Source organism: Belonocnema kinseyi, chromosome 1, assembly GCF_010883055.1.
Source record: "Belonocnema kinseyi isolate 2016_QV_RU_SX_M_011 chromosome 1, B_treatae_v1, whole genome shotgun sequence".
Classification (NCBI taxonomy): domain Eukaryota; kingdom Metazoa; phylum Arthropoda; class Insecta; order Hymenoptera; family Cynipidae; genus Belonocnema; species Belonocnema kinseyi.
The window spans coordinates 57,019,236-57,041,037 of record NC_046657.1 but is presented as its reverse complement, the minus strand read 5'-3'; the positions used below and the strand labels follow the sequence as shown (position 1 = coordinate 57,041,037).

Here is a 21,802-nt window from a genome sequence, read left to right as displayed (position 1 = left end):
CTCTTACTCCTTCGTTGTTTTACCAACGTCAGCACATGTGAAACCTAACCCATTAAGAACTATTTGAGAGCTGATATCTAATTTGTTATCATTTGCGACCTGGTGATTATCGTTGCAGTACACAACTGAACACTAAAAGAGGGATCGGTACCTTCTGTATTATTACCATAAAAACAGAGTAATATTTTGAGAAAGGTACCTGCCGATAAGAAAATTGATGTCGAAAATGATTACAAAATTTAAATGAAATCTGCTTTCAAACATACTTCCATCATCTTTCGTTTTTCCTTAGAACATGTTTTTATGAAAAAAGCAATAGAAAAACAAGCAGAAATATATAAATAATTATTCCGATAATTATTTATGTATTTTTATTTCTTTTTCTATTGGGTTTTTTCAATTTATTAATTTTTTTAATTACATTATCTACAAACCATCTGGATATAACCTCAAGCATCTATTATCTTATCTTACAAACCTGACGGCTCGTTTGATGGCACCATCGTAGATTATCGGTCTGCACTTCTAAAGCATTGAGTGACCACAGCCTGCGAAAAACTGAGCATTTTTAGTTATTATTTAGCTAAGGGTATATTTTCACGGAGGCCTGTTTTGAATTAATTGTGGAATTAATATTTTTCATGGCATTCATTTCTATCTGCTTGGTTGGTTTATGGCAAATTTGATTGGTTATGTCGGCGCTGAATATTCTAAGCCAGTTTTTAGTTGTTAGCACGAAGTAGTATAAAAAGACCCCACTCCCGAAAAAGTTTAACGCGTGAATTCGTATTTAGTTAGTTTGCATCACTCGTAGAGCCTCTTGCGGAAAAATGCGAAACCGAGAACTTTCAAAATTTTCTGCTTTTTCTTTGACTAATTTTTCACTTCAAATCATTAATATTAAAATTCCAGCATTTTAATTTGGTGGTTCTTTTAACATAAGAGAAAAAAGTTTCATAGCTTATATTTTAATAAAAAAAATAATAAATTTTATACAACCAAAAAAAAAAGAATTTTAAAACCAAAAAACGAATTTTCAACGAATAAAGATTTTTCACTCATAAGAAAAAGTTTATCTAAATTGCTTAACTTTCAAGCCAAAAGACGAATTTCCAAACAAAAAATATGATTTTAGCAAAAAATTCATTTTTAATAAAACGAAAAAGTTACATTTTCTGTTACAAAATTAATTGTAAACAAAAAAATGTTATATTCCACTAAACAGTTAAATTTTCAACCGGACATAAGCCTTCACTAAAAAAAAATTTAACAATGTAGTTTACCTGTTACCCAAGTTGTTGAATTTTCAATTAAAAAAGATTAATTTCTAACAAAATAATTAAACTTTTAACCAAAGAGATGATTTTTAACTTAAAATATTAATCTTTAACAAAAAAGTGATTTCTTAACAAATTTTTTATCCTGAAAATGTGTATCCTAGGGGTTGCTAAATCCGAATATGAAGTCAACATTCAGAAATCGAAAATGGACGAAAATACAAAAACGCAAAATCGGAGTAAGTTAAATAGGAAAAAAAAAGATTGACGCATTTTGCGTCAATGCCACACAGGGCACGGAAAATTTTGGTTCATTTTGCGTAAATGCCAACGAAGGGGTTAAGCAAAGAAGAATGATTGAATTTTCAATCTAAAAAGACGAATTTTCAAACAAAAAGGATGACTTTAACAAAATTGTTGGATACCTAATAGTTGCATTTTTATCAAAAAAGATGACATTTTTGTTCAAACAAATCGATTTTTAATTGAATAAAAACAAATTTTCGAAAATAGTTAAATATTCATCCAGAAAAATATTTTACTTTTTTTTCAACACCCAAATATTATATTAAATAGTAGAATTTTCTACCAAAAATTATGACTTGACAAAATTGTTGAATCTTCAACCAAACAGTTACATTTTCTTCCAAGAAAGATGTACTTCCTGCTAAATCGGGTGAATTTTTAAATAAAAAAACAAACTTAAAAAAAATCAATTGAATTTTTAACCGAAAAGTTACATTTTTATTTTAAAAAGATGAAGTTTCTCCTAAGACAGATGAATTAAAAAAAAGCCTTAAACAAAATAATTGAATTTTATCGAAAGAAGACTCCAGTTTGATTTCTAACACCAAAATCATAATTGTAAACATTTTGCATCCAAAATGGATGTCTTTTTAAGGAAATTATTAAATTTTGAACTAAACAATAAAATTTAAAACTAAAAGGATAACCTGCAGAACAAAATTGTTGCCAATTTTTAAAATTCTGATCTAAAAATATTTCATTTTCAAAGTTTTTAACTTGTCCTATTTTTGAAATTTTAATCATAAATTATTCAGATTTAAGATTGTTCAATCCGAAATAAGATCGTTCAATTTTAGATGTTTTAAATTAAAAATGATAAAATTTCAAATATTTTCCAATGTTCAAAATTCAATCTAAAAGTCTGCTAAAAGTGTACAATTTAGAACGCTTTCAATTAGAAGTAATACTTTTTGGAAAACTTGTATGTCAGCGCGTTTCCGCAAGAGGCACTACGAACGATGCTAAGTAACAAAATCCGAATCTATGCGTCCAAATTTTCCCAAGGCGGCATGTGAGTGGGGTCTCCTTATTCTACTTCGTGGCTTATATAAACCAAATATTTTATCATAAAATATGTATTCAAAATCGTATCTTTTTTAAATGTGCACGGAACGCGCGTCACATTTTAAGCATGTGATTAAAAGAAAAATATTCAGTTAAAATTTAGAAATAAAATAAAATAAATTTTTGAGCGTAAAACTACGATTAAAATAACACTTTACTAAATAAATAACTGGATGAAATATTTTATAGTTTATAGATATAAACCTGACTATTCAAAAAGGGTGTAGCGCTTAATTGGTATTTTATAATTTTCTTATTTAAAGCTAGAATTTGTTAGGTAATGTGAGGCAATTGAATTTTGAGGTTAGAGTGTCAGCCCAACAGTATTAATTAATTAATAAGCTACTGTTTTGCATATTTTAAATTTTTGAATATGCCTAAAAGCTAGATAATAATTTATATTCAACCGTTAGCATAAGCTGAACAATAAAAATATTATAAAAAAATTAAAAATTCTTCCAAATTCTGTCATATTCTCGGTTATATAACCAGAACTTAAATTCTCGGGCATTTAATAACTCTAGCCTGTAGAAAATATTTGTCATGAGAGTTGACAGTCGTCGTGTGGCGGCGCCAGCTATGCAGTTGGCCTAGAATTTAAATAAAGGAAGGCAAAAAGTGTTTAAAAAAAGTTTGTTAAATAAAAGTTTGTTAAATAAAATTAATTTTTTGATATTTCTGGGTAAAAGAGAATAATAAAGATTTTTCAGAGTGGCGGCTGGGCCGTGAAACCGGAAAATGACCGGGAATTTTATGAGTCTGGGGAAAACCGGGAAATGATAGTGAATTTTTTAAAATATGTAACCTAAAAAGACAAATTTCCAACGAAACAATGTCATAGTTTATATTTCAATAAAAACAGAATGAAATTTGTACAAAAAAATTTCTTTTAAATAAATAAAAGTTTAGCTAAATTATTGAACCTTCAAGCCAGAAGACAAATTTTCTCTACAAAAATTTAATTTTTAAACCAAGATTGAGATTCAATAAAAAATTAATTTTCCACGAAAATGATATATTTTTACGAAACAAAAATTAAATTTCAATCTACAAAATTATTGTTTTTACCAAAAACGCGAATTTTTAACTAGAAAAGATAAGTCTTAAAAAAAGGATAAGTTACATTTTCCATTAAAAATGACTTTAAACAAACAAAAAAAGTATTTTACCACTGAAAACTTAAATTTTCAGCCAAGAACATGATCCTTCCAGCTAAAAAATAAACTTTTAATAGTGTAGTTTAACTTTTGCCCAAGTACTTGAATTTTCAAATAAAAAAGATTAATTTTCAACAAAATAATTAAACTTTCAACAAAATCAACCAAATTGTTAAAACAAATTAGTTGAATAATCAAGTAAAGAAGAATCATTTTTAACCAAAAGATTTCGGTCAAGTTTCCACGATCAAAATATGAATTGTTAAACAAGAAATTATTTCTATAACAAAAACGAAATTTTCAATTCAAAAGACGAATTTTTAACCGAAAAGGATAACTTTTTAGCAAAATTGTTAAATTCTCTATCAAATATTTGCATTTTTATCAGAAAATGATTAAATTTTGTTAATTAAAAGAACAAAATTTAGAAAATAGTTGAATTTTCATCCAGAAAATATTTCAGTTCACTTTTCAATACCCAAATATTATATTTATACAGTAGAATTTTTAACAGAAAATTATGAGTTCTTATCCAAATCTTTTAATATTCAAGCAAGCAGTTGCATTTTTATCCGGGAAAGAAGGTAATTTCTTCTAAATCAGGTGAATTTTAAAATCAAAAATATAAACTTTCAAAAAAAGAGTTGAATTTTCAAGCGAAGTTACTTTTTTATTCAAGAAAGATGAAATTTCTCCTTAAACATATGAATTGAAGAAATTTTTTTTTTAAATAGTTAAATTTTCATACAAAGAAGATTCCAGTTTACTTTCTAACACGAAAATAAGAACCATAAACAATTTGCAACTAAAATAACGTTCAGAACGTTTTTAATCAGAAGTAATACCATTTGGAAAATTTGTATTCACCGCTTTTCCGCAAGAGGCGCAACGAACGATGCTAACTAACTAAATTCGAATCTATGCGTTTAAATTTTCCCAAGCCTTTTAATTATGAAAGGTTATTTTGTTTCTTCTAAAATTCTCTCAAAAAGACATATTTTGAATATTTGTTTAGTCTTACATATTTGCAAATGATATATTATTTTTTTATTGATTATTAATATATTTTATTTAATAAAAAAACATAAATTTCGCCAAAAAAATATACTTATCTTATCAGGCTCAACATTTCATTGATTAAAATCGGATAATAACTACAATTTTTCTCTGCGATGGAAAGAAAACGATATATATTTATTTTTAATAAAAAATTGTTTTCGAATATATTTGTTGGCATACTATGATAGGATATCTCTTTTATATACTACAAGGCAATTGACAGCAGTGGTAACTTATTTGTTTCTTAAATTTTTCATTCCGTTTGAGGTTATGCTGGTTTAGCTAAACCAACATAACCTTAAACCTAAATGAGCAATAAAAAAAAGAACTTGCCGTCCATTTTTTCGAATTATCATTTTGTTATCAAAAAAATAGTTAAATATAATTATTTTTACGTCGTAAAGAAAAATTGTGACCTTGATACAGTTTTAATTATGAAAGGTTATTTTATTTTTTCGAAGATTCAGTTTTCAGAAGTTTTCAGGTTGTTGATATGCTTTCAGTTAGAACAAGGAAATAATTTTGTTTAATCTTATTATTGAGAACAATATTCTCTTGAAATAATGCTAGAAAGCAGCAAATTTGTCTAAAATTTCTAACCTTTTTTAAATTTTCATTAGGTAATGTTGTATCAAATTTTATAAGCATAATTTTCTAAACAATTTAATATTACTTATCAGAAAATAATCTTTGCAAAATGCTAAAAAGTTGCGGTTCTTTCAGCATTTCTCAGCTCGCAGACAACTTTTTAGTTAAGGCGATGGAGTAGCTTTTTAAAGTGTCCAAAAATAATTGCTTAAACAATGTATTATTATTAATAAAAAACGCGGTTTAAACAGTTATGTTTTTTAGATTTACTTATTTATTAACTCACTGTAATTGAAAAGTTGAGTTTTTTATTAAAATTTTAGAATAAACCGCAACCTGCTAGAGTTAATTTAAGATTATATTGTTATAAAAAATAAAAAAAAGTTTAAACAATTCTGTTTTTGTTAACCTCTATTAATTATTCCCTTATTCTATCTAAAAGGTTGAAAAAAGGTTTAATATTTTCAAAAAATGCAACTTTCTAGTATTATTTATAAAATAATATTGTTATAAATAATTTTTATTCAGAAAATCATTTTTTCAATTTCGATTTATTATCTTCTCACTTTAACTGAAAGTTTGAGAAATTCAGAAAAATTCGTGACTTTCTGCGTCCATTCCAAGATAAAATTACTATAAACAATATTAAATTGTTAAAACAATTTTAAAACGTCTGAATATTAGTAGAATGTTATATTCCATATATTAGAAATCATTTCTAAACTAAAAACTTCCCGACAATTAAAAATTCGAGAATTGGAAAATTGGAAAATTCCTGAAAAACAAAATTCTGAATTATATAATTCCCGGAGAAGGAAATTCCTGACACTAAAATTCCCGAAATTGAATATTTCAGAATTATAAAATTCTCGAATAAAAAATGTTTCGACAGTTTATAATATTACTGAATTTAAAAATCCCCAATATAATTTCTGAATTTTAAAATATACAAACTAGAAAATTCCCAAATTTTAGCGATTACATTTATTTAAATAAAAATTATTTATTTATTAAAAATACACTGACGAAATGTTTTTATGAAGAACATTATTTTTAATGATTAAAGCTTCTAAAAATATAAACTTTTAACATTAAAAATATTTTTTTTATAAAAGTAATTGATTCTTGTATTTTTTATGAAGTAAATATTATTTATTTAAATTATATAAATTTAGGAATTTTAGAAATAGGGAATTTTCTAGTTTGCATATTTGATGAATCAGGAATTTTATTATGGGACGAATGAAACATACCGAAAAATAAAATTACTGACACGGTAAAATTCACGACTTGAAGAGCTCCCGATTAATAAAATTCCCTTTATTATTTGGGAATTTTATATTTTGGAAATTTTATACTTATGGAACTTTATTATTCGGTTATTTTCAAATTCGGCAATGTTGTAAATCACCGAAAATTTTATTTTTCGAATTTCTTTAGTCTGGGAACTTGTATATTCGGGAATTTTACATTGTCGAGAATTTCATCTTTCAAAAACGTCCAATCAATCCTTTATTTTTCGAAAATTTTTCAGTGCGGAAATCTTATTATTCGGGAATTTTATTTTTCAGGAATTTTCCAGGTCGGGAATTTGATTATCTGAAAGGTGCATTTTGTATAATAATACAGCCCTGGTTACAATTTGTGGCGCATGCGCATTTTCTTGTTCGAAATTCCAAATATTTCTGTTGAAATGTATGGTGCCACGCCGGTCGGACGCGCCACATTGTTTATCCGATTTATTCTAAAATTGATTTGAAGATTTTTTGTCGTTGTTCAATTTGGATTAAGGTATGTATAAAATTATTCATTTTTTTCCATCCCGATTCTCAGATATAAACACGTAATATTTTCTTTACTCAAGAAAATCAGGCGCGACATAACCTTCATTGTGATAATTTTTTTGTGCAAAATTCTGTTCCTTACATTTTTAGATTATTTAAATTCAAATTCCGGTTTAAGAGTTTTTCTTTAATTATAAAACCGTAATTACACGTCACGTAGAAGTACACGTATAATACGTATATAATACGTATAAAACGCGTACTAAACTACTACGGGTAATAATAATTACGTAATTACGCATTTTATATGATTAATAATAAATACATATAATAACAACTTATAATAATTACGTATCCGTTATAACAAATAAAAATTACGCTTCCGTAATTGCGTGTGGCTAATGGCGTATAATACTTACGTATGAGTAATTACGCGTAATTATTATTACGCATAATAATAATTGCGTAAAATACAAACTTATAATAATTGCGTCTGCGTAATTACGCGTGATAATTATTGCGGCTAATAATAATGACGTGAAATATAAACTTATCATAATTACGCGTAATAAGTACGTGTGCATAATTACGCGTAATAAGTACCTGTGTGTAATCACGCGTAATAATGCGTATAATGACAATTACGTAAAATATAAATTTATTGTAATTACGAGTGCGTTATTACGCTTAAAAAGTACGTGTGCGTAATAATTCGTATAATGATAATTACGCGAAATATAAATTTACCATAATTACGTGTGCGTAATTACGCGTGATAAGTATGGGTGCGTAATTATGCGTAATAAGTAAATGTTCGTAATTACGCATAATGATAATTACGTTAAATATAAAATTATAATTACGTCTGCGTAATTACGCGTAATAAGTAAGTGTGCTTAATTACGCGTAATAATACTTATAATGATAATTACGTTAAATATAGACTTATCATAATTACGTGTGCGTAATTACGCGTAATAATACGTATGCGTAATTACGCCTAATAAGTATGCGTAATTACGCGTAATAATACGCATAATAATTACGTAAAATATAAACTTATCATAATTACGCGTAATAATTACGGGTGTGCGTAATTACGCGTCTTAATTACGTGTGCGTAATTACGCGTAATAAGTACGGGTGCGTAATTACGCTAAATAATACGTATAATAAGAACTTATCATAATTACAGGCGCGTAATGAAGCCTATAATAATTACGTGAAATATATACTTATCATAATTACGCGTAAGAAGTACGTATTCGTAACTAGCCATAACTAGTACGTGTGCGTAATTACTGCGTATGATAATAATTGCGTAAAATATAAACTTATAATTACGTGTGCGTAATTAAGCGTAATAAGTACGTGTGCGTAATTACGCATAATAATTATTACATAAAATAATAGTTGCGTAAAGTAGAAACTTATCATAATTTTGTGTGCTTAATACTTTTAATCATTACTAGGTATAGCAATAATAATTACGTGTCCCTAATTACGTCTAATAATTATTACGTCTAATAATAAGTACGTCAAATATAAACGTGTAATAATTAAGTGCGCGTAATTATGCGTAATAATTACGCATGTGGAATTACGCATAATAACCACTACGCAAAATATAAATGTATAATAATCACGTGTGCGTAATTACGTGTGGAAATAAGCTTAATACACACGTACAAAAATTACGTAAAATATAAGCGTATAATGACGCTTGAATATTTACGAAGGTGTAGTTACGTATGCATAAGAACTTATAAGAATGACCCATAATAATTACGCATGCGTAATGACGCTTAATAATAATCAGGTATAATAATTTGCATACAATTTTATTATTGAGGAATGTTATGTTATTTGAAAATTTTATTATTCGGGAACTTTCTAATTCAGTAATTTTATTATTCGGCAATTTTACAATTTAGCGATTTTATAATTCAGGAATTTTACGATTCGGTGATTTTATTATTAGAAAAGTTTATTATTTAGGAATTTTATTATTCGGGAGTTTTACAATTATTCTGGAATTTTATTATTAGGAAATTTTATTGTTTGGTAACTTAATTATTTGAGAATTTTCCAATTTAGAAAATTTATTATTCGAGATTTTCTACAATTCAGAAATTTTATTATTGGGGAACTTTCCATTTCAGGAATTTTATTATTCGGCAATTTTATTATTCTGGAACTGTGTAATTCAGGAATCTAAATTTTTTTGTTATTTATGAATTTTATTATTTGAGAATTTAACGATTTTATTATTCGAAGATTTTACAATTCAGGATTTTGTTATTGGAGAATTTTCCAATTCAGGAATTTTATTATTCGAAAATTTTATTATTTGGGAGTTTTACAATTCAGGAATCTTATTAGTCGGAAACTTCATTATTTATTGATTTAATTATTTGGCAATTTTATTATTTGAAAATTTTCCAATTCAGGAATTTAATTATTCGAGATTTTTACAATTCATAAATTTTCTTAATGGGGAATTTTCCAATTCAGGAATTTTATTATTCGGCAATTTTGCAATTTAGCGATTTTATAATTCGGGAATTTTATTATTGATGAATTTTATTATTCGACAATTTTTACGAAAAGAAACAGAAAAAAAATGAGTGCTAAAAACTCGCAAATCCAATTTTTTATTTGTGGGAATTTTTTGGGATACTAATGTTTTAAATTTTTAGTCAATTGAAAAGAAGTTGACCACAAAAGTGAATTAAAAAATATATATTTTTTTAACATTGTTCAAAAATTGTATATTTTTTTATATTTGTTCAATATAATTTGCATTTAAAATTTTTATTTTGTTGAATTCAAAAAAAGTAATTCTCTTAGATATATTTCCAATCAACCTGAATTTCAATTTGAGGATCCAAAGAATTTAAATAATTTGTTTATTGTACAATCGTATTATTATAAAAAAATCTTTAAATAATATAAACAGTTATCATTTAAGTCAACAAATAAAAAATTTTCATTATTTTTAGGTAGATTTTTTTAGTTTTCTCATTTTTAACCTAAATTATTTATACCCAAGATATATGTTTAGTTTACATATTATTTTACAGCAGCATAATTTTTTTCATGAAAAAAAATTTTTCTTTGGTGACTTAAATTATTTATAACAAAGCAAAATGTTAAGTGTTAACAATTTCCTGAAGTTCAAAAAGTCTGCAAAACTGTTTCATAGATATTTAGTATAGGATAATATTTCCAAGAAAAGGATTTCCTATTTGTTTACTTAAATTTTTAATAGCAAAGCTGAACGCTGAGTGTCAACAATATTTTATAAAAAGTGGTTTACTTGCATAAATACTTGTATAAAAATATGCTTTTGGGTAACTTTTGTTTTATAAAAAGTAGACTTAACAGTAAAAAATAAAAGTAAATCACAGTTTGCGCTTAAAAAGAATTGAATGTTCTTTTATTCTAGAAAAACCGTTGAAATCGGTTAAAAATTGAATGATTTAGACGTTTTGGAATATTAAATTCCAGATTAGCACCACTACGTGTACCTCTCCCTTACTGAATTTCATGATTCTATGTATTTTATATTTTGACTCCTTTTGTTTTTATTAAGATATACAAAGTAGTATAACTAGGCCGGTCTGGTAACACAACAGACGGTAAAAAAGAGATTGGTCGTTACCGACAGTTGATAATGGTTTGTGTCGGTGCTAAGTCCGTCAATAGAAATTTTTTTGTCGACAATAGATAGCGTTATCTTCAATAAAGTTAAATTGGCGAGAAATTTAAAATTACTAAAGGAACGGCAAATCAAAAGTTATAACAGAGGTAGTAAATTAAAAAGCTTTAACAGAAAAAGTAAATTCAAATTTTAAGATTTTACCGATAATAAGCTGAACGTGTAATTTGCGCCAGAATGAAAATTACTGAAGTTTATGCCGGTAACAGATTTCTGCATTATCGACTGCTGGTAATGTAGATATCTAGATTATCTTCAGTCGGCAAAGTAGTAATCTGTTATGTATCACGAGGTGTTCCAGAACTGGCCTAGGTGTGCTAATTATGTAGCCCTAGAGTTCTTAAATGCCCAAGAATTTATGTTGAGAAAATACCCTTGAGAATATGCTCAACATTTAAGTTAAAGCAGAGCATTTAAGAGAAATTTAAGCATTAATTGTTCAAACAAATATATATCTTAATTACTGCATGTATTTTTACAAAAATATTCTAGGGTGAAATAAACATATACTTTTTTAAATTACAGAGTTGCTACAGATTCGTTAAACTATTTTTGGTACAAAATTAAAATCATTTTTGGTTGAAATATCAAATATCACGTTTCTCGTTAAGAATTCATCCGATTTGGTTGAAAAGTTCTTCAAAAATGCAAATATTTGGTCGAAAATTTATGTACTTTATTAAAAATTCATCTTATTGGTCAAAAATTAATCTTTTTGGCTGAAATTTTTTTTTTTATTTAGAATGAATTTCTTTAACTTAAAATGTAACTGTTCCAATCTTTGTCGAACATTTATCTTTTTGACCCAAAAATCTCATTCGTTGGACATTATACTGTGTTGTTGAAAATTTTACTTTGATTTGATTGCAAATTAAGTTTTTTATGGAAAATTTGTTGAAAATACTTGAAAAATATTATATTTTTGGTTTAAAATAAATAAGTTTTTCTAAAAACTCGTATTTGTTTTGTTGTTTATAATTTACTTTTCTAACTGCAAAATGAACTATTCTAGTTTTGGTTTGTAAATTCAATTATTTAGTTGAAAATTTGTATATTTTATTGAAACAGTTTCTGTTGAAGATTCAGGATTCATCATTTCAGTTAAAATGTAATTTCTCAGGATCAAAATTTATCTCCTTAATTTGAAATCTTAATTAAAAGACTTCGAAATGTATTTAGAAACAAAAGGCACTGGTTGTTGCGAACAATATATTTTTTTATTACTTGGACTTCTTTTACCATTCAAATTAGGCGCCTTCAGTGGTGTCATAATGCGGATATCTCTGACATGCGCAGTAGTGATCCTGTGTATTTTCAAATTGAGAAATGGCGTTATATAACCTAAAAATACACAGGAATGACTACTGCGCATGCCAGAGATATCCGCATAGAGCGCCTTTCTAATTTGAAGCGATTTATTTTCCCGCGAAATTTAAATACTGTAATTATTAATAATTAAGATAGAAAATACAATTTTTTAAATCCCAATTAAAAATGCTTAAAAATGCTCATTAAATTCTCAAATTAAATAAAGGACGAGCATATTCTCGAGCATATTCTTATGCTCGTGAGAATTTCTCCGAGCACTTAAACTCTTTAGAACACTATGTAGCCCCAAGCTGAAATCCTTTTTTGTAGGGGCATCAGAGTAAAAAAGAGTGTTCAAAATGATACAAAAATCAATGTAATTTTGATATGCAACAAAAATGATATCGAATTCAAGAGCATTTTGATCAGCCGGAGCATGATCCAATCCACTCATGGTCTAGCCGAAGAACGTTCCATTTGCGTCATAATTGCGCTCCTTGTAGATTGCGCTAGTGTCGCTATAAATAGTGAAACGCGCCCATAGGAATCGACCCAGATATAGAGGCTTGTATATGTGGACTGGATATTGTGTTATGATTATAATGGAAAAATAATTTTGAGGTTAGAATTGCCAAGGGTTTCGAAATCGGCTTTTGGCGTCAATATAATATCGAATTTTCAATTTTTTATAAAAATAAAAACTTACTTCCTACATATGGGGGTGCCGAAGAAGCATAAAAAAATATTTTATCCCAAAAAGTTTTTAGTTAAAGCGCCTACAAGAAATTTTTTTTCCAATAAACCATAATATTTTTAATAAAGATCAATGATGATGGAACTAAGTCCTTTTAATACAATGTGCATTCATTTTTTTAAGACTTTTGTATGCAATAAACACATTTTTGTAAGAGTGCTGGATATCTAGTTTTGCACTGCTACGCTTTGATTCTTATTCACGTAATTCCAAGCTTAAATCATAGAATTTCAGTATTCTATAACTTAATAAAGAATATGGTTCTCATAATTGCATATAGAATAAACTTTTAACTTAAAATTATGGTATTTACATATACTTTTATTCTTAAGAAAATTGAAAAAACATCAATTTGTTCATTTCGCCCATTTGAAGTTGCCGCTCACTTCTGCAACAAGGCGGCGAAGCGTAGCGAGTTTAATTGCTGATTGGCTGAATTTTTTTACTTGCGTGTGGCTAGACTTTCAGTAGATTGGATCATGAGACGGAGTGAATGATCGACTTTTTAGATCATAATGATCTGATTCGGGATCATGTATGAAGTCAAACCAAGATGGCTGACGTTTATGAGTGTGCAGGATACTCGAAAAGTAAATAAATTAACTAAGTCTGACATTAAAAAATGTCACCTGTTAAGTGTAATTGTCACTTGCGCGCGGTTTAGATACAATTTTTAGGTTATGTCGTTATGACACTGATGCCAAGACTGGCGGCCATTTTGTTTAGTTTGACTAATGAAACAAAAAATAATATTTGGACATCATTATGATCTCTAGAATCAAATGATCGTTGGAGCAAAATGCTCTGCAATAAAATTGATCCTTTCTTTCACTCATGATGTCCCGTACTTTGACAAATTTGCAAATATTTCCCGTTTCTTTGCAGTGAGACCTAAAATTTGGCGTCATCATGTCAAACTCTGAAGAAGCCTTGCCCGAACTATTCAAAGCGGTAAAAAATGGCGACGAACAAAAAGTCAAATCGTTAATGTCCCGAGGAGTAGATATCAGCAGAAAGCTGATGGGATCGACAGTTCTGCACGCCGCGGCTTCTTTCCATGGAAACGCAAATCTAGTCGATCTTTTTTGCAATAACAGCAACGTCTTGATCGATGAGAAAGACAGCTGTGGCTTCACTCCTCTACACATCGCTGTATCCAAAAACAATTTCGAACTTGTCCGCGCCCTTCTCCACAACAACGCAAATCCGAAAAGAGAAAATAATTGCGGATTAACGCCATTCCAAGTCGCTCTGAAAAACAATTTCAAACACATCGCCATGATTCTTTTGAACTCTGCAACCCTGCTCGATATTTGCTCCTGGCCGGCTTATCCAGATCCGGAATTCGCAGACCAAATCTTCAATGCTTGCCTAAACCGGGGCAATGTAGACCTGAATCAGCGAGACTTCGAAAACAGAACTTCGCTTCACTTTGCTGCCCTTTACGGTCGAGACAATCAGGTGAAGCAACTGATCCAACTCGGCGCGAACGTAAATCTGAAATCCAGCGATAATGAGACTCCACTGCACATGGCGGCGCGTAAAAGACACGTGGAAACTGTTGAAGTTCTCTTGAATTTCGGGGCATATGTGAACTATGCCACGAATGCTTTTCAAGCCACCCCTCTACATTACGTCTGCGAAGTTGGAAAATATCCTCCTGACCCGAAAGTTACCAAATTCCGCGACCCGGAGTGGTACGAAAAATCGGAAAAGATAATGAAGATACTTCTGAAGAGGCGCGCTAATGTAAAGATTCGCGATATTTTTGGCAAAACTGCCCTTCATTATGCAGTTGGGGTGATGAATTATCGGCCAGGGATGGTCTCGCCTCTTCTTGATGCCGGTGCTGATGTAAATGCGACTGGCAAGGAAGGCCTCACGCCAATTTTTTATGCAATCAATGAAATGATTCTTTGGATGCTGATAAAGAGAGGCGCGGAAATCAACTATGTCTCTAAAAAGGAATTCACGCCTCTCTCGCACGCAATTAAAGTCAGTAACTCGGCGATGGTGGAGATCCTTTTAGAAAATGGAGCTGATGTGAACATTCAGAACTCTGCGGGTAAAACCGTGATTGAAATTCACGAAAAATGGCTTCCAGAGATTCTTGAGGCGATCATCAATAAAGTTTTGGAAGTTAATTCCGTAAATCAGAGTCTCGTGAGGATTAAATTCAATGACAATTCGATTCCTATCATTGTGAAGAAGAAAGTTGCGGGGGAAATCATTATTGATGAAGAAGACTTAATCTCGGCGGGTTTGTCGCAAGATATTTTGAGAAGAATCAGACTTTGTGAAATGGAAATTCTTGATATGAAGGAGGTGGTGATAAAGAGACTGGGGTTGAGTTTCTTTGATTTGTTACTGATGCCGATCGGCAAATTGGCGAGTATGACAGTCAATGAAGAGATTTTGCAACTGCTGGAATTGGAAAGAATTCGGGTGGATTTTCCTTTGTCTGCGACAATGCTGCAGAGGCATGTTGCAAAAGCGAGGAAACAAAGATTGTTAAAGGATTCGTGTGCGGAAGCAATAAGGAAATTAATTTTTAGTCTTTGGAAAATTGAATTACCATGTATTGTTGTTCAAAGTATTATTCGTTTATTGAACAACACGGATTTGAATAATTTGATGTTGATTTAAGAGACTTTCTTCTTTTGCAAATTTTCGATGAATTTATTTTTTGTTTTATTTTTGTGATTGGTAATAGAAGATTTCATATTTTTGTTAAACACATTTTCATCAAATTTTTTTATTATTTCGACTGTTGGTTATTAATACTACTTTTTGTATTTTTCTATGCATTATAGTATACATGAAAAAGAATTTGATAAGTCTGTTTTTTTACATACACCAGAAAACAAAAGGCGCGATTTTTTTGTCGAGCAATTATTTAATTGAAAAAAATTAACATTGACACGATTTTTATAATTCACAGTATCTATTATCTGATATAATATAAAAGAATAGGAGCAATATTTTTGAAAAATGATGTTCTATCTTCAGAATTAATATAGATACTTTTTTTACAATATATAGGCAATAAAACCGTTGAAATTTAATCAAAAATTTTAATTTCCAACGGAAAATATAAACATAACATATTATTGTTCAAATATTGTAAATATTCCCTCAAACCTAATGGTTTTTGTTTATTGAGGGCCCTCCATAAACCACGTGGTCACTTTAGGGGAGGGGGGGTCCACGAAAGGCCACTCTGGTCCACATTGGGGGAGAGGGGTTACGAGTCCGATCCACGTGGTTTTATATTCAGATGTAAAAAAAAATTATAAAACGCATAGCTTACTCATTTTTTGAAATAGTGCGCGAAGTCCTGAATTCAATCCCTGCGAACCGAACCGAGTCGAGTGGCTGTTCTGTCCACTCCCACCTGCCCCTCCCCAAAGTCTTTTTGTTTGTTTACATTAGTGAACGAGTCGGGCCTTGAGAATTCTGGTTAGCCTAAAGATTAAAGATAAAATGCATTACATTAACCGGCCCAAAAAAAATTTCGACGCAGTTAAGTGTCCCCCCGTGGAGTAGAAGAAGGTGTCATGTCGTTCCTTCTCATGTAATTACGGCGAGTGCCCGCCATCTTGGATTTTGTGTTTTTCTCCATTTGCCGGCATATTTTGCAATTCTCGACAAAAAAGGTAAGAAACAAATTTGTAGAAACTTGAATTCTCTACAATCTTTATTTGAACAATATTGCTGAAAATACATGATTTATTAATAATAATAAGCAAAAACTAGGAAAAATTAGGAAAGTGTCGCAGTTTGCTCTTGTACCATTTCTATTAAAAATAAGTGGCACATTTAATTGACAAAGTTGTAGGGGACTCAATTTTCCATAGATTTTCTCGAGAAAAGTTTTTCGTGGGACGTGTAGATCGCGACCGGGAATGCGCTCAACATGGCGGTGCCGGAGAAAGGCATACGCGCTCGACGCAAAGGGACGGCCAAAGCGACTTTTCACTCATTTCTGGGAGGCCTAATCCACAGACAGCTCTTTTCATTTAACGTTTTTTCCGATCAATTTCTTTTTAATTTTCCCTATCAACGCAGCCGGTCTTCCGCACTGCCAAGTTGAGAGCGTTTCCGGCCGCGATCTACACGTCGCACAAAAAACTTCCTTTCACAAAAGCTGTGGGGAATTGAGTCCCCTACAACTTTGCCATTTAAATGTGCCACTCATTTTTAATAGAAATGGTGCCAAAAATGAATAAAACTGCGCCACTTTCCTAATTTTTTCTAATTTTTGCTTATTATTATTAATAAATAATGTTTTTCAGCAATATTGTTCCAATAAAGATTGTAGAGAATTCAATTTTTTACAACTTTGTTCCTCACCTTTTTTGACGACAAATGCAAAATACGCCGGCAAATCGTGAAAAGCACAAAACTCAAGATGGCGGACACCACGCGGCACCCTGGAGGGGGGGGGGGGTCGACGATAACGCTGGGGTATGCGGCATGGGATCAAAAGTGGCAAAAATTGGGCCACGTGGTTTATGGAAGCCCCCTTAACCCTTAGTTGGACGGTGGGAACGTGGGATCGCACCAACTTATACACTAAAAACCCCTACTCGGGGATTTCTTGGGTCGCATATTACGGATCTGAATTTAGAATTTGGAAATATTCAAATTCAAGATGGTGCATTCAAGATGGCGGTTCCAAAATTTTGCAAAAAGAGATATGCGAGCTTGAAAATCTATACTCGGACATTTTGGAGACGCTGATTACGAATTTGAAGTTACTAAATTAAAATTAAAATTAGTCGATCAAATTCAGTTTACATTTATACGTAAATCTTCAAAATCGTAGATGAGATTTTGAATACTTTGATTTCAATAATGTACGCATTTATGGAATTTCGCCTTTTTTTTTATAACGAATTCAATATTAAAATTATATAATTGAAAACAATCAGTTAAAATAGTGTGTACATATTTTCATTTTTTTGTCATACTTTAGCATGCGTATAAAATTTTTTTACAACTGGTAACTAAATTGATTTTATATTTACACTGGAACCGCGTATACATCTGCCGTCGTATACATTTTCAAGCTCATATCTTTCTATTTTTCAAAATTTTGAAATCGTCATCTTGAATCCGCCATCTTCAATTGTAAATTTCGAAGTTTTGACTCCAGATTCGTATTCACTGACCCCAGAACCTCCCAAGCAGAGATTTTGAAGCTCATATATCTCTTTTTTCAAAATTTTGAAAACGCCATCTTAAATCCGCCATATTGAATTGAAAATTTCGAAATTCTGACTTCAGGATCGTAATCAGCGACCTCAAAAACCTCCCGAGTAGAGATTTTCAAGATCATATATTTCTGTTTTTCAAAATTTTTAATTCGCCATCTTGAATTTGCCATCTTGAATTGTAAATTTCGAAATTTTGACTTTAGATTCGTAATAACTGAACCCAAAACCCCCCAAGTAGAGATTTTCAAGCTCATTTTTTTTCATAATTTTCAAATCGCCATCTTGAATTGAAAATTTCGAATTTCTGACTTCAGATTCGTAATCAGCGACCCCAAAAACCTTCGAGTAAAGATTTTCAAGCTCATATATTTCTTTTTTTTAAATTTTGAAATCGCCATCTTCAATCTGCCATCTTGAATTGTAAATTTCGAAATTTTGACTTCAGATTCGTAATCACTGACCCCAAAACCCCCCAAGTAGAGATTTTCAAGCTCATATATCTCTTCAAAATTTTGAAATCGCCATCTTGAATCCGCCATCTTGAATCCACCATATTGAATTGAATTCAAAATGGCATTTCTCACAAAAGGCAGATTAAAAAAATAAAATTTTTTAAATCTTGTTGAAATTTTAATGATTATTGTTTTAAAATACACATTTTTAGCGTGGAGCGCCAACATAACCTAAAATTGTTAACATTTTGAATCACCTTTGAAATATAAGTTTTTAAATTAAAAATATCAATTTCTTACAAAAAAAGTTAAAAATTTCTAAATAATGTTCAAGCTATAATAATTCTTGATCGAACCTATAAATTATGTGGTATAAAACTCTGCCATAACCTGAAATTGTGTGAAATTTGGAATCGTCTTTAAAATCTTATTTTTTAATTAAAAATATCAACTTCCTACAAAAGACAGAAAAAAAATCGAAAATTGTTCAAAGATTTTAAATCTTGTTCAAACTATAATAAATATTGTTTGAAAATACAAATTTTTTAGTATAAAACTCTATCATAACCTGAAATTGTCTTTGAAATCTAATTTTTTTATTCAAAACACTAACTTCCTACAAAAAACAGAACAAAATCGAAAATTGTTAAAAGATTCTAAATCTTGTTTGAAAATAGAACTTTTTTGCTATAAAACTCTAACTTAACTTGAAATTGTTAAAAATTTTGAATCGTCTTTAAAATCTAATTTTTTATTCAAAATACCAATTTTCTACAAAAAAAATTAATCAAAATTTTTTTAAAGTTTCTAAATATTGTTCAAACTATAATTATTTTCGTTTTAAAATACTAATTTTTAGTGTAAAACTCTAACATAACCTAAAATTGTGAATCGTCTTTAAAATTGAATATTTGATTGAAAATGCCAATTTCCGAAAAAAAACACTAAAATAATACAAAACAGTTAAAAGATTCGAAATCGTGTCCAAATTAAAATGATTTTTGTTTCAAATTTTAAAATAACAATGTTTTGCGTATAACGCTATCGTAACCTAAAACTGTTCAAGTTTTGATTCTTCCCATAATTTAAATTATTCTTAATACGGATAATAAAAAAAGAGACTTAAAAATAATTTTCTTGCGAATAAAGAGATTGGGCATCATAACTTAATTCATTCTTGATATGGATAATTGAGAAGGAGATTGTTTTTCTTTTTGAATTTGTTAAGTTTAACAAAATTGAGCATTATAATTGCAATGGAATCTTAATACGGACCATTGTAAAAGAGATTTTAAAAAATATATTAGGAATAAAAAGACTTGAAATCAAAGTTTAATGGATTCTCAATATGGAAAATTTGAAGAGATTTTTTTTTTAATTAGCTAGGGTTACAAAGATCATGGCCAGTATAATTTAAGGGCATGTGACACAGCTAAATAACTATATTACCGACCACAGTTTTTCAGTTCACTGAAGGTTTTTTTAAACCTAAGAACTTTTTTTGTAAATAAAATATCGAGCTGAAACTTTGGAAAATATATTAGAGTACAATAAAGTACGTTTAGGTACAGCATTTTGGTAGGAACTTCACTGAAAATTATTTCATCTTTTTTCTGAACCTCAACATTTTTTGAACGTTCGAACTTTTTTTATACATAAAATATCGGTCTCAAACTTTGAAAAATCCAAGAGCCGAAAGAAAACTACGTTTAAGTACAAAGCTTAATAATAAAAGATGTAAAAAAATATATTTCAACAATCAATATTCAATTCCAACGGCATCAGCCGGTAACGTTGTGCACGAAAATACGAACCCTCTAGAGCCTCGTCTAGTGGCCGCCAGGTTTCGTATTTTCGTGTACAATGTTACCGGCTGATGCCGTTGGAATTGATTGTTGAAATATATTTTTTTACATCTTTTATTATTAAGCTTTGTACTTAAACGTGGTTTTCTTTCAGATCTTGCATTTCTCAAAGTTTGAGACCGATATTTTATGTATAAAAAAAGTTCGTACGTTCAAAAAATGTTGAAGTTCAGAAAAAAGATGAAATACTTTTCAGTGAAGTTCCTACCAAAATGCAGTACCTAAACGTACTTTATTGTACTCTAATACATTTCCCAAAGTTTCAGCTCGATATTTTATTTAAAAAAAAAGTTCTTAGGTTCAAAAAAACATTCAGTGTACTGAAAAACTGTGGTCGGTAATATAGGCATTTATCTGTGTCACATGCCCTTAATGCTTTCTTATTATCATGAAGAATTGAAAATGAGACTTTTTATGTTTTTTCAAAGAATAATCGCTAGGAATGGCCGGATGTAAAGAGAATATTCTATGAGTCTATAAGAATAATTTTTAACGCATTCGTAATATGGATAATTGAAAAAAGAGATTTGTAAAAATACTTTGAAGAATAAATAGGTTGGGCATCATAGTTTAAATGCATTATTAATATAGAGAATGAAAAAGAGATTTTTTTAATCGCTTTAGAAATAAAGAGACTATTAATATAAGTTTCAGAACATCATAATCTAATACATTCTGAATCTGAAGACTTGTAAAAGAGATTTTTGCAAAGTTTTTTTAATATTAAAGACATTGTGCATTCGCAATATTGATACGAGAGTGGATCAAATATAAACCGGAATTTTACAAATACTTTTCTTAGCCAATCGCAAGCACTCTCACAGTGTAGGTTCTTGCAATATAGTGTATTAGGAGTGGGTAAAACGCTTGGTGAGCTGTTTGACTCAGTCAATTCGTCAGTACAGCTATGAGTGAGCAACAGGTTCCAGCGTCCGTTGCACAACGGGTTATAATAAAGTTTTTAACTCACGAAGGCGTTAAACCGTGCGAAATTTTGACTCGATTCAAGGATCAGTATGGGGATGATACTCTGTCTAAAACTCAAGTGTTTGATTGGGCCAAAAAGTTTAAGAGTGGACGAGAAAGTGTGGAAAATGTGAGTCATAATCGACGTCCAAGATCAAGTGTCTCTGGCGATAAGATTAGTGCAGTTCGTGACCTTATTGAAAGTGACAGGCGGTTCACTATTCATGAAATCTCTTTACAGGTGGGCATTAGCTATGGAAGCGCTCAAACAATCATTAAAA

At 29.7% G+C, this 21,802-nt stretch overlaps 1 protein-coding gene across 1 annotated transcript; it reads left to right on the top strand.

Moving 5' to 3' along the window:
* The first annotated feature begins 7,148 nt into the window (after positions 1-7,148).
* On the top strand, positions 7,149-15,728 carry LOC117168686 (putative ankyrin repeat protein RF_0381). The gene is made up of 2 exons (XM_033354367.1): positions 7,149-7,243; positions 13,905-15,728. The coding sequence occupies exon 2, from the start codon at positions 13,929-13,931 to the stop codon at positions 15,663-15,665; it is 1,737 nt and encodes a 578-aa protein (XP_033210258.1). The 5' UTR covers positions 7,149-7,243; positions 13,905-13,928; the 3' UTR covers positions 15,666-15,728.
* Positions 15,729-21,802: the final 6,074 nt, after the last annotated feature.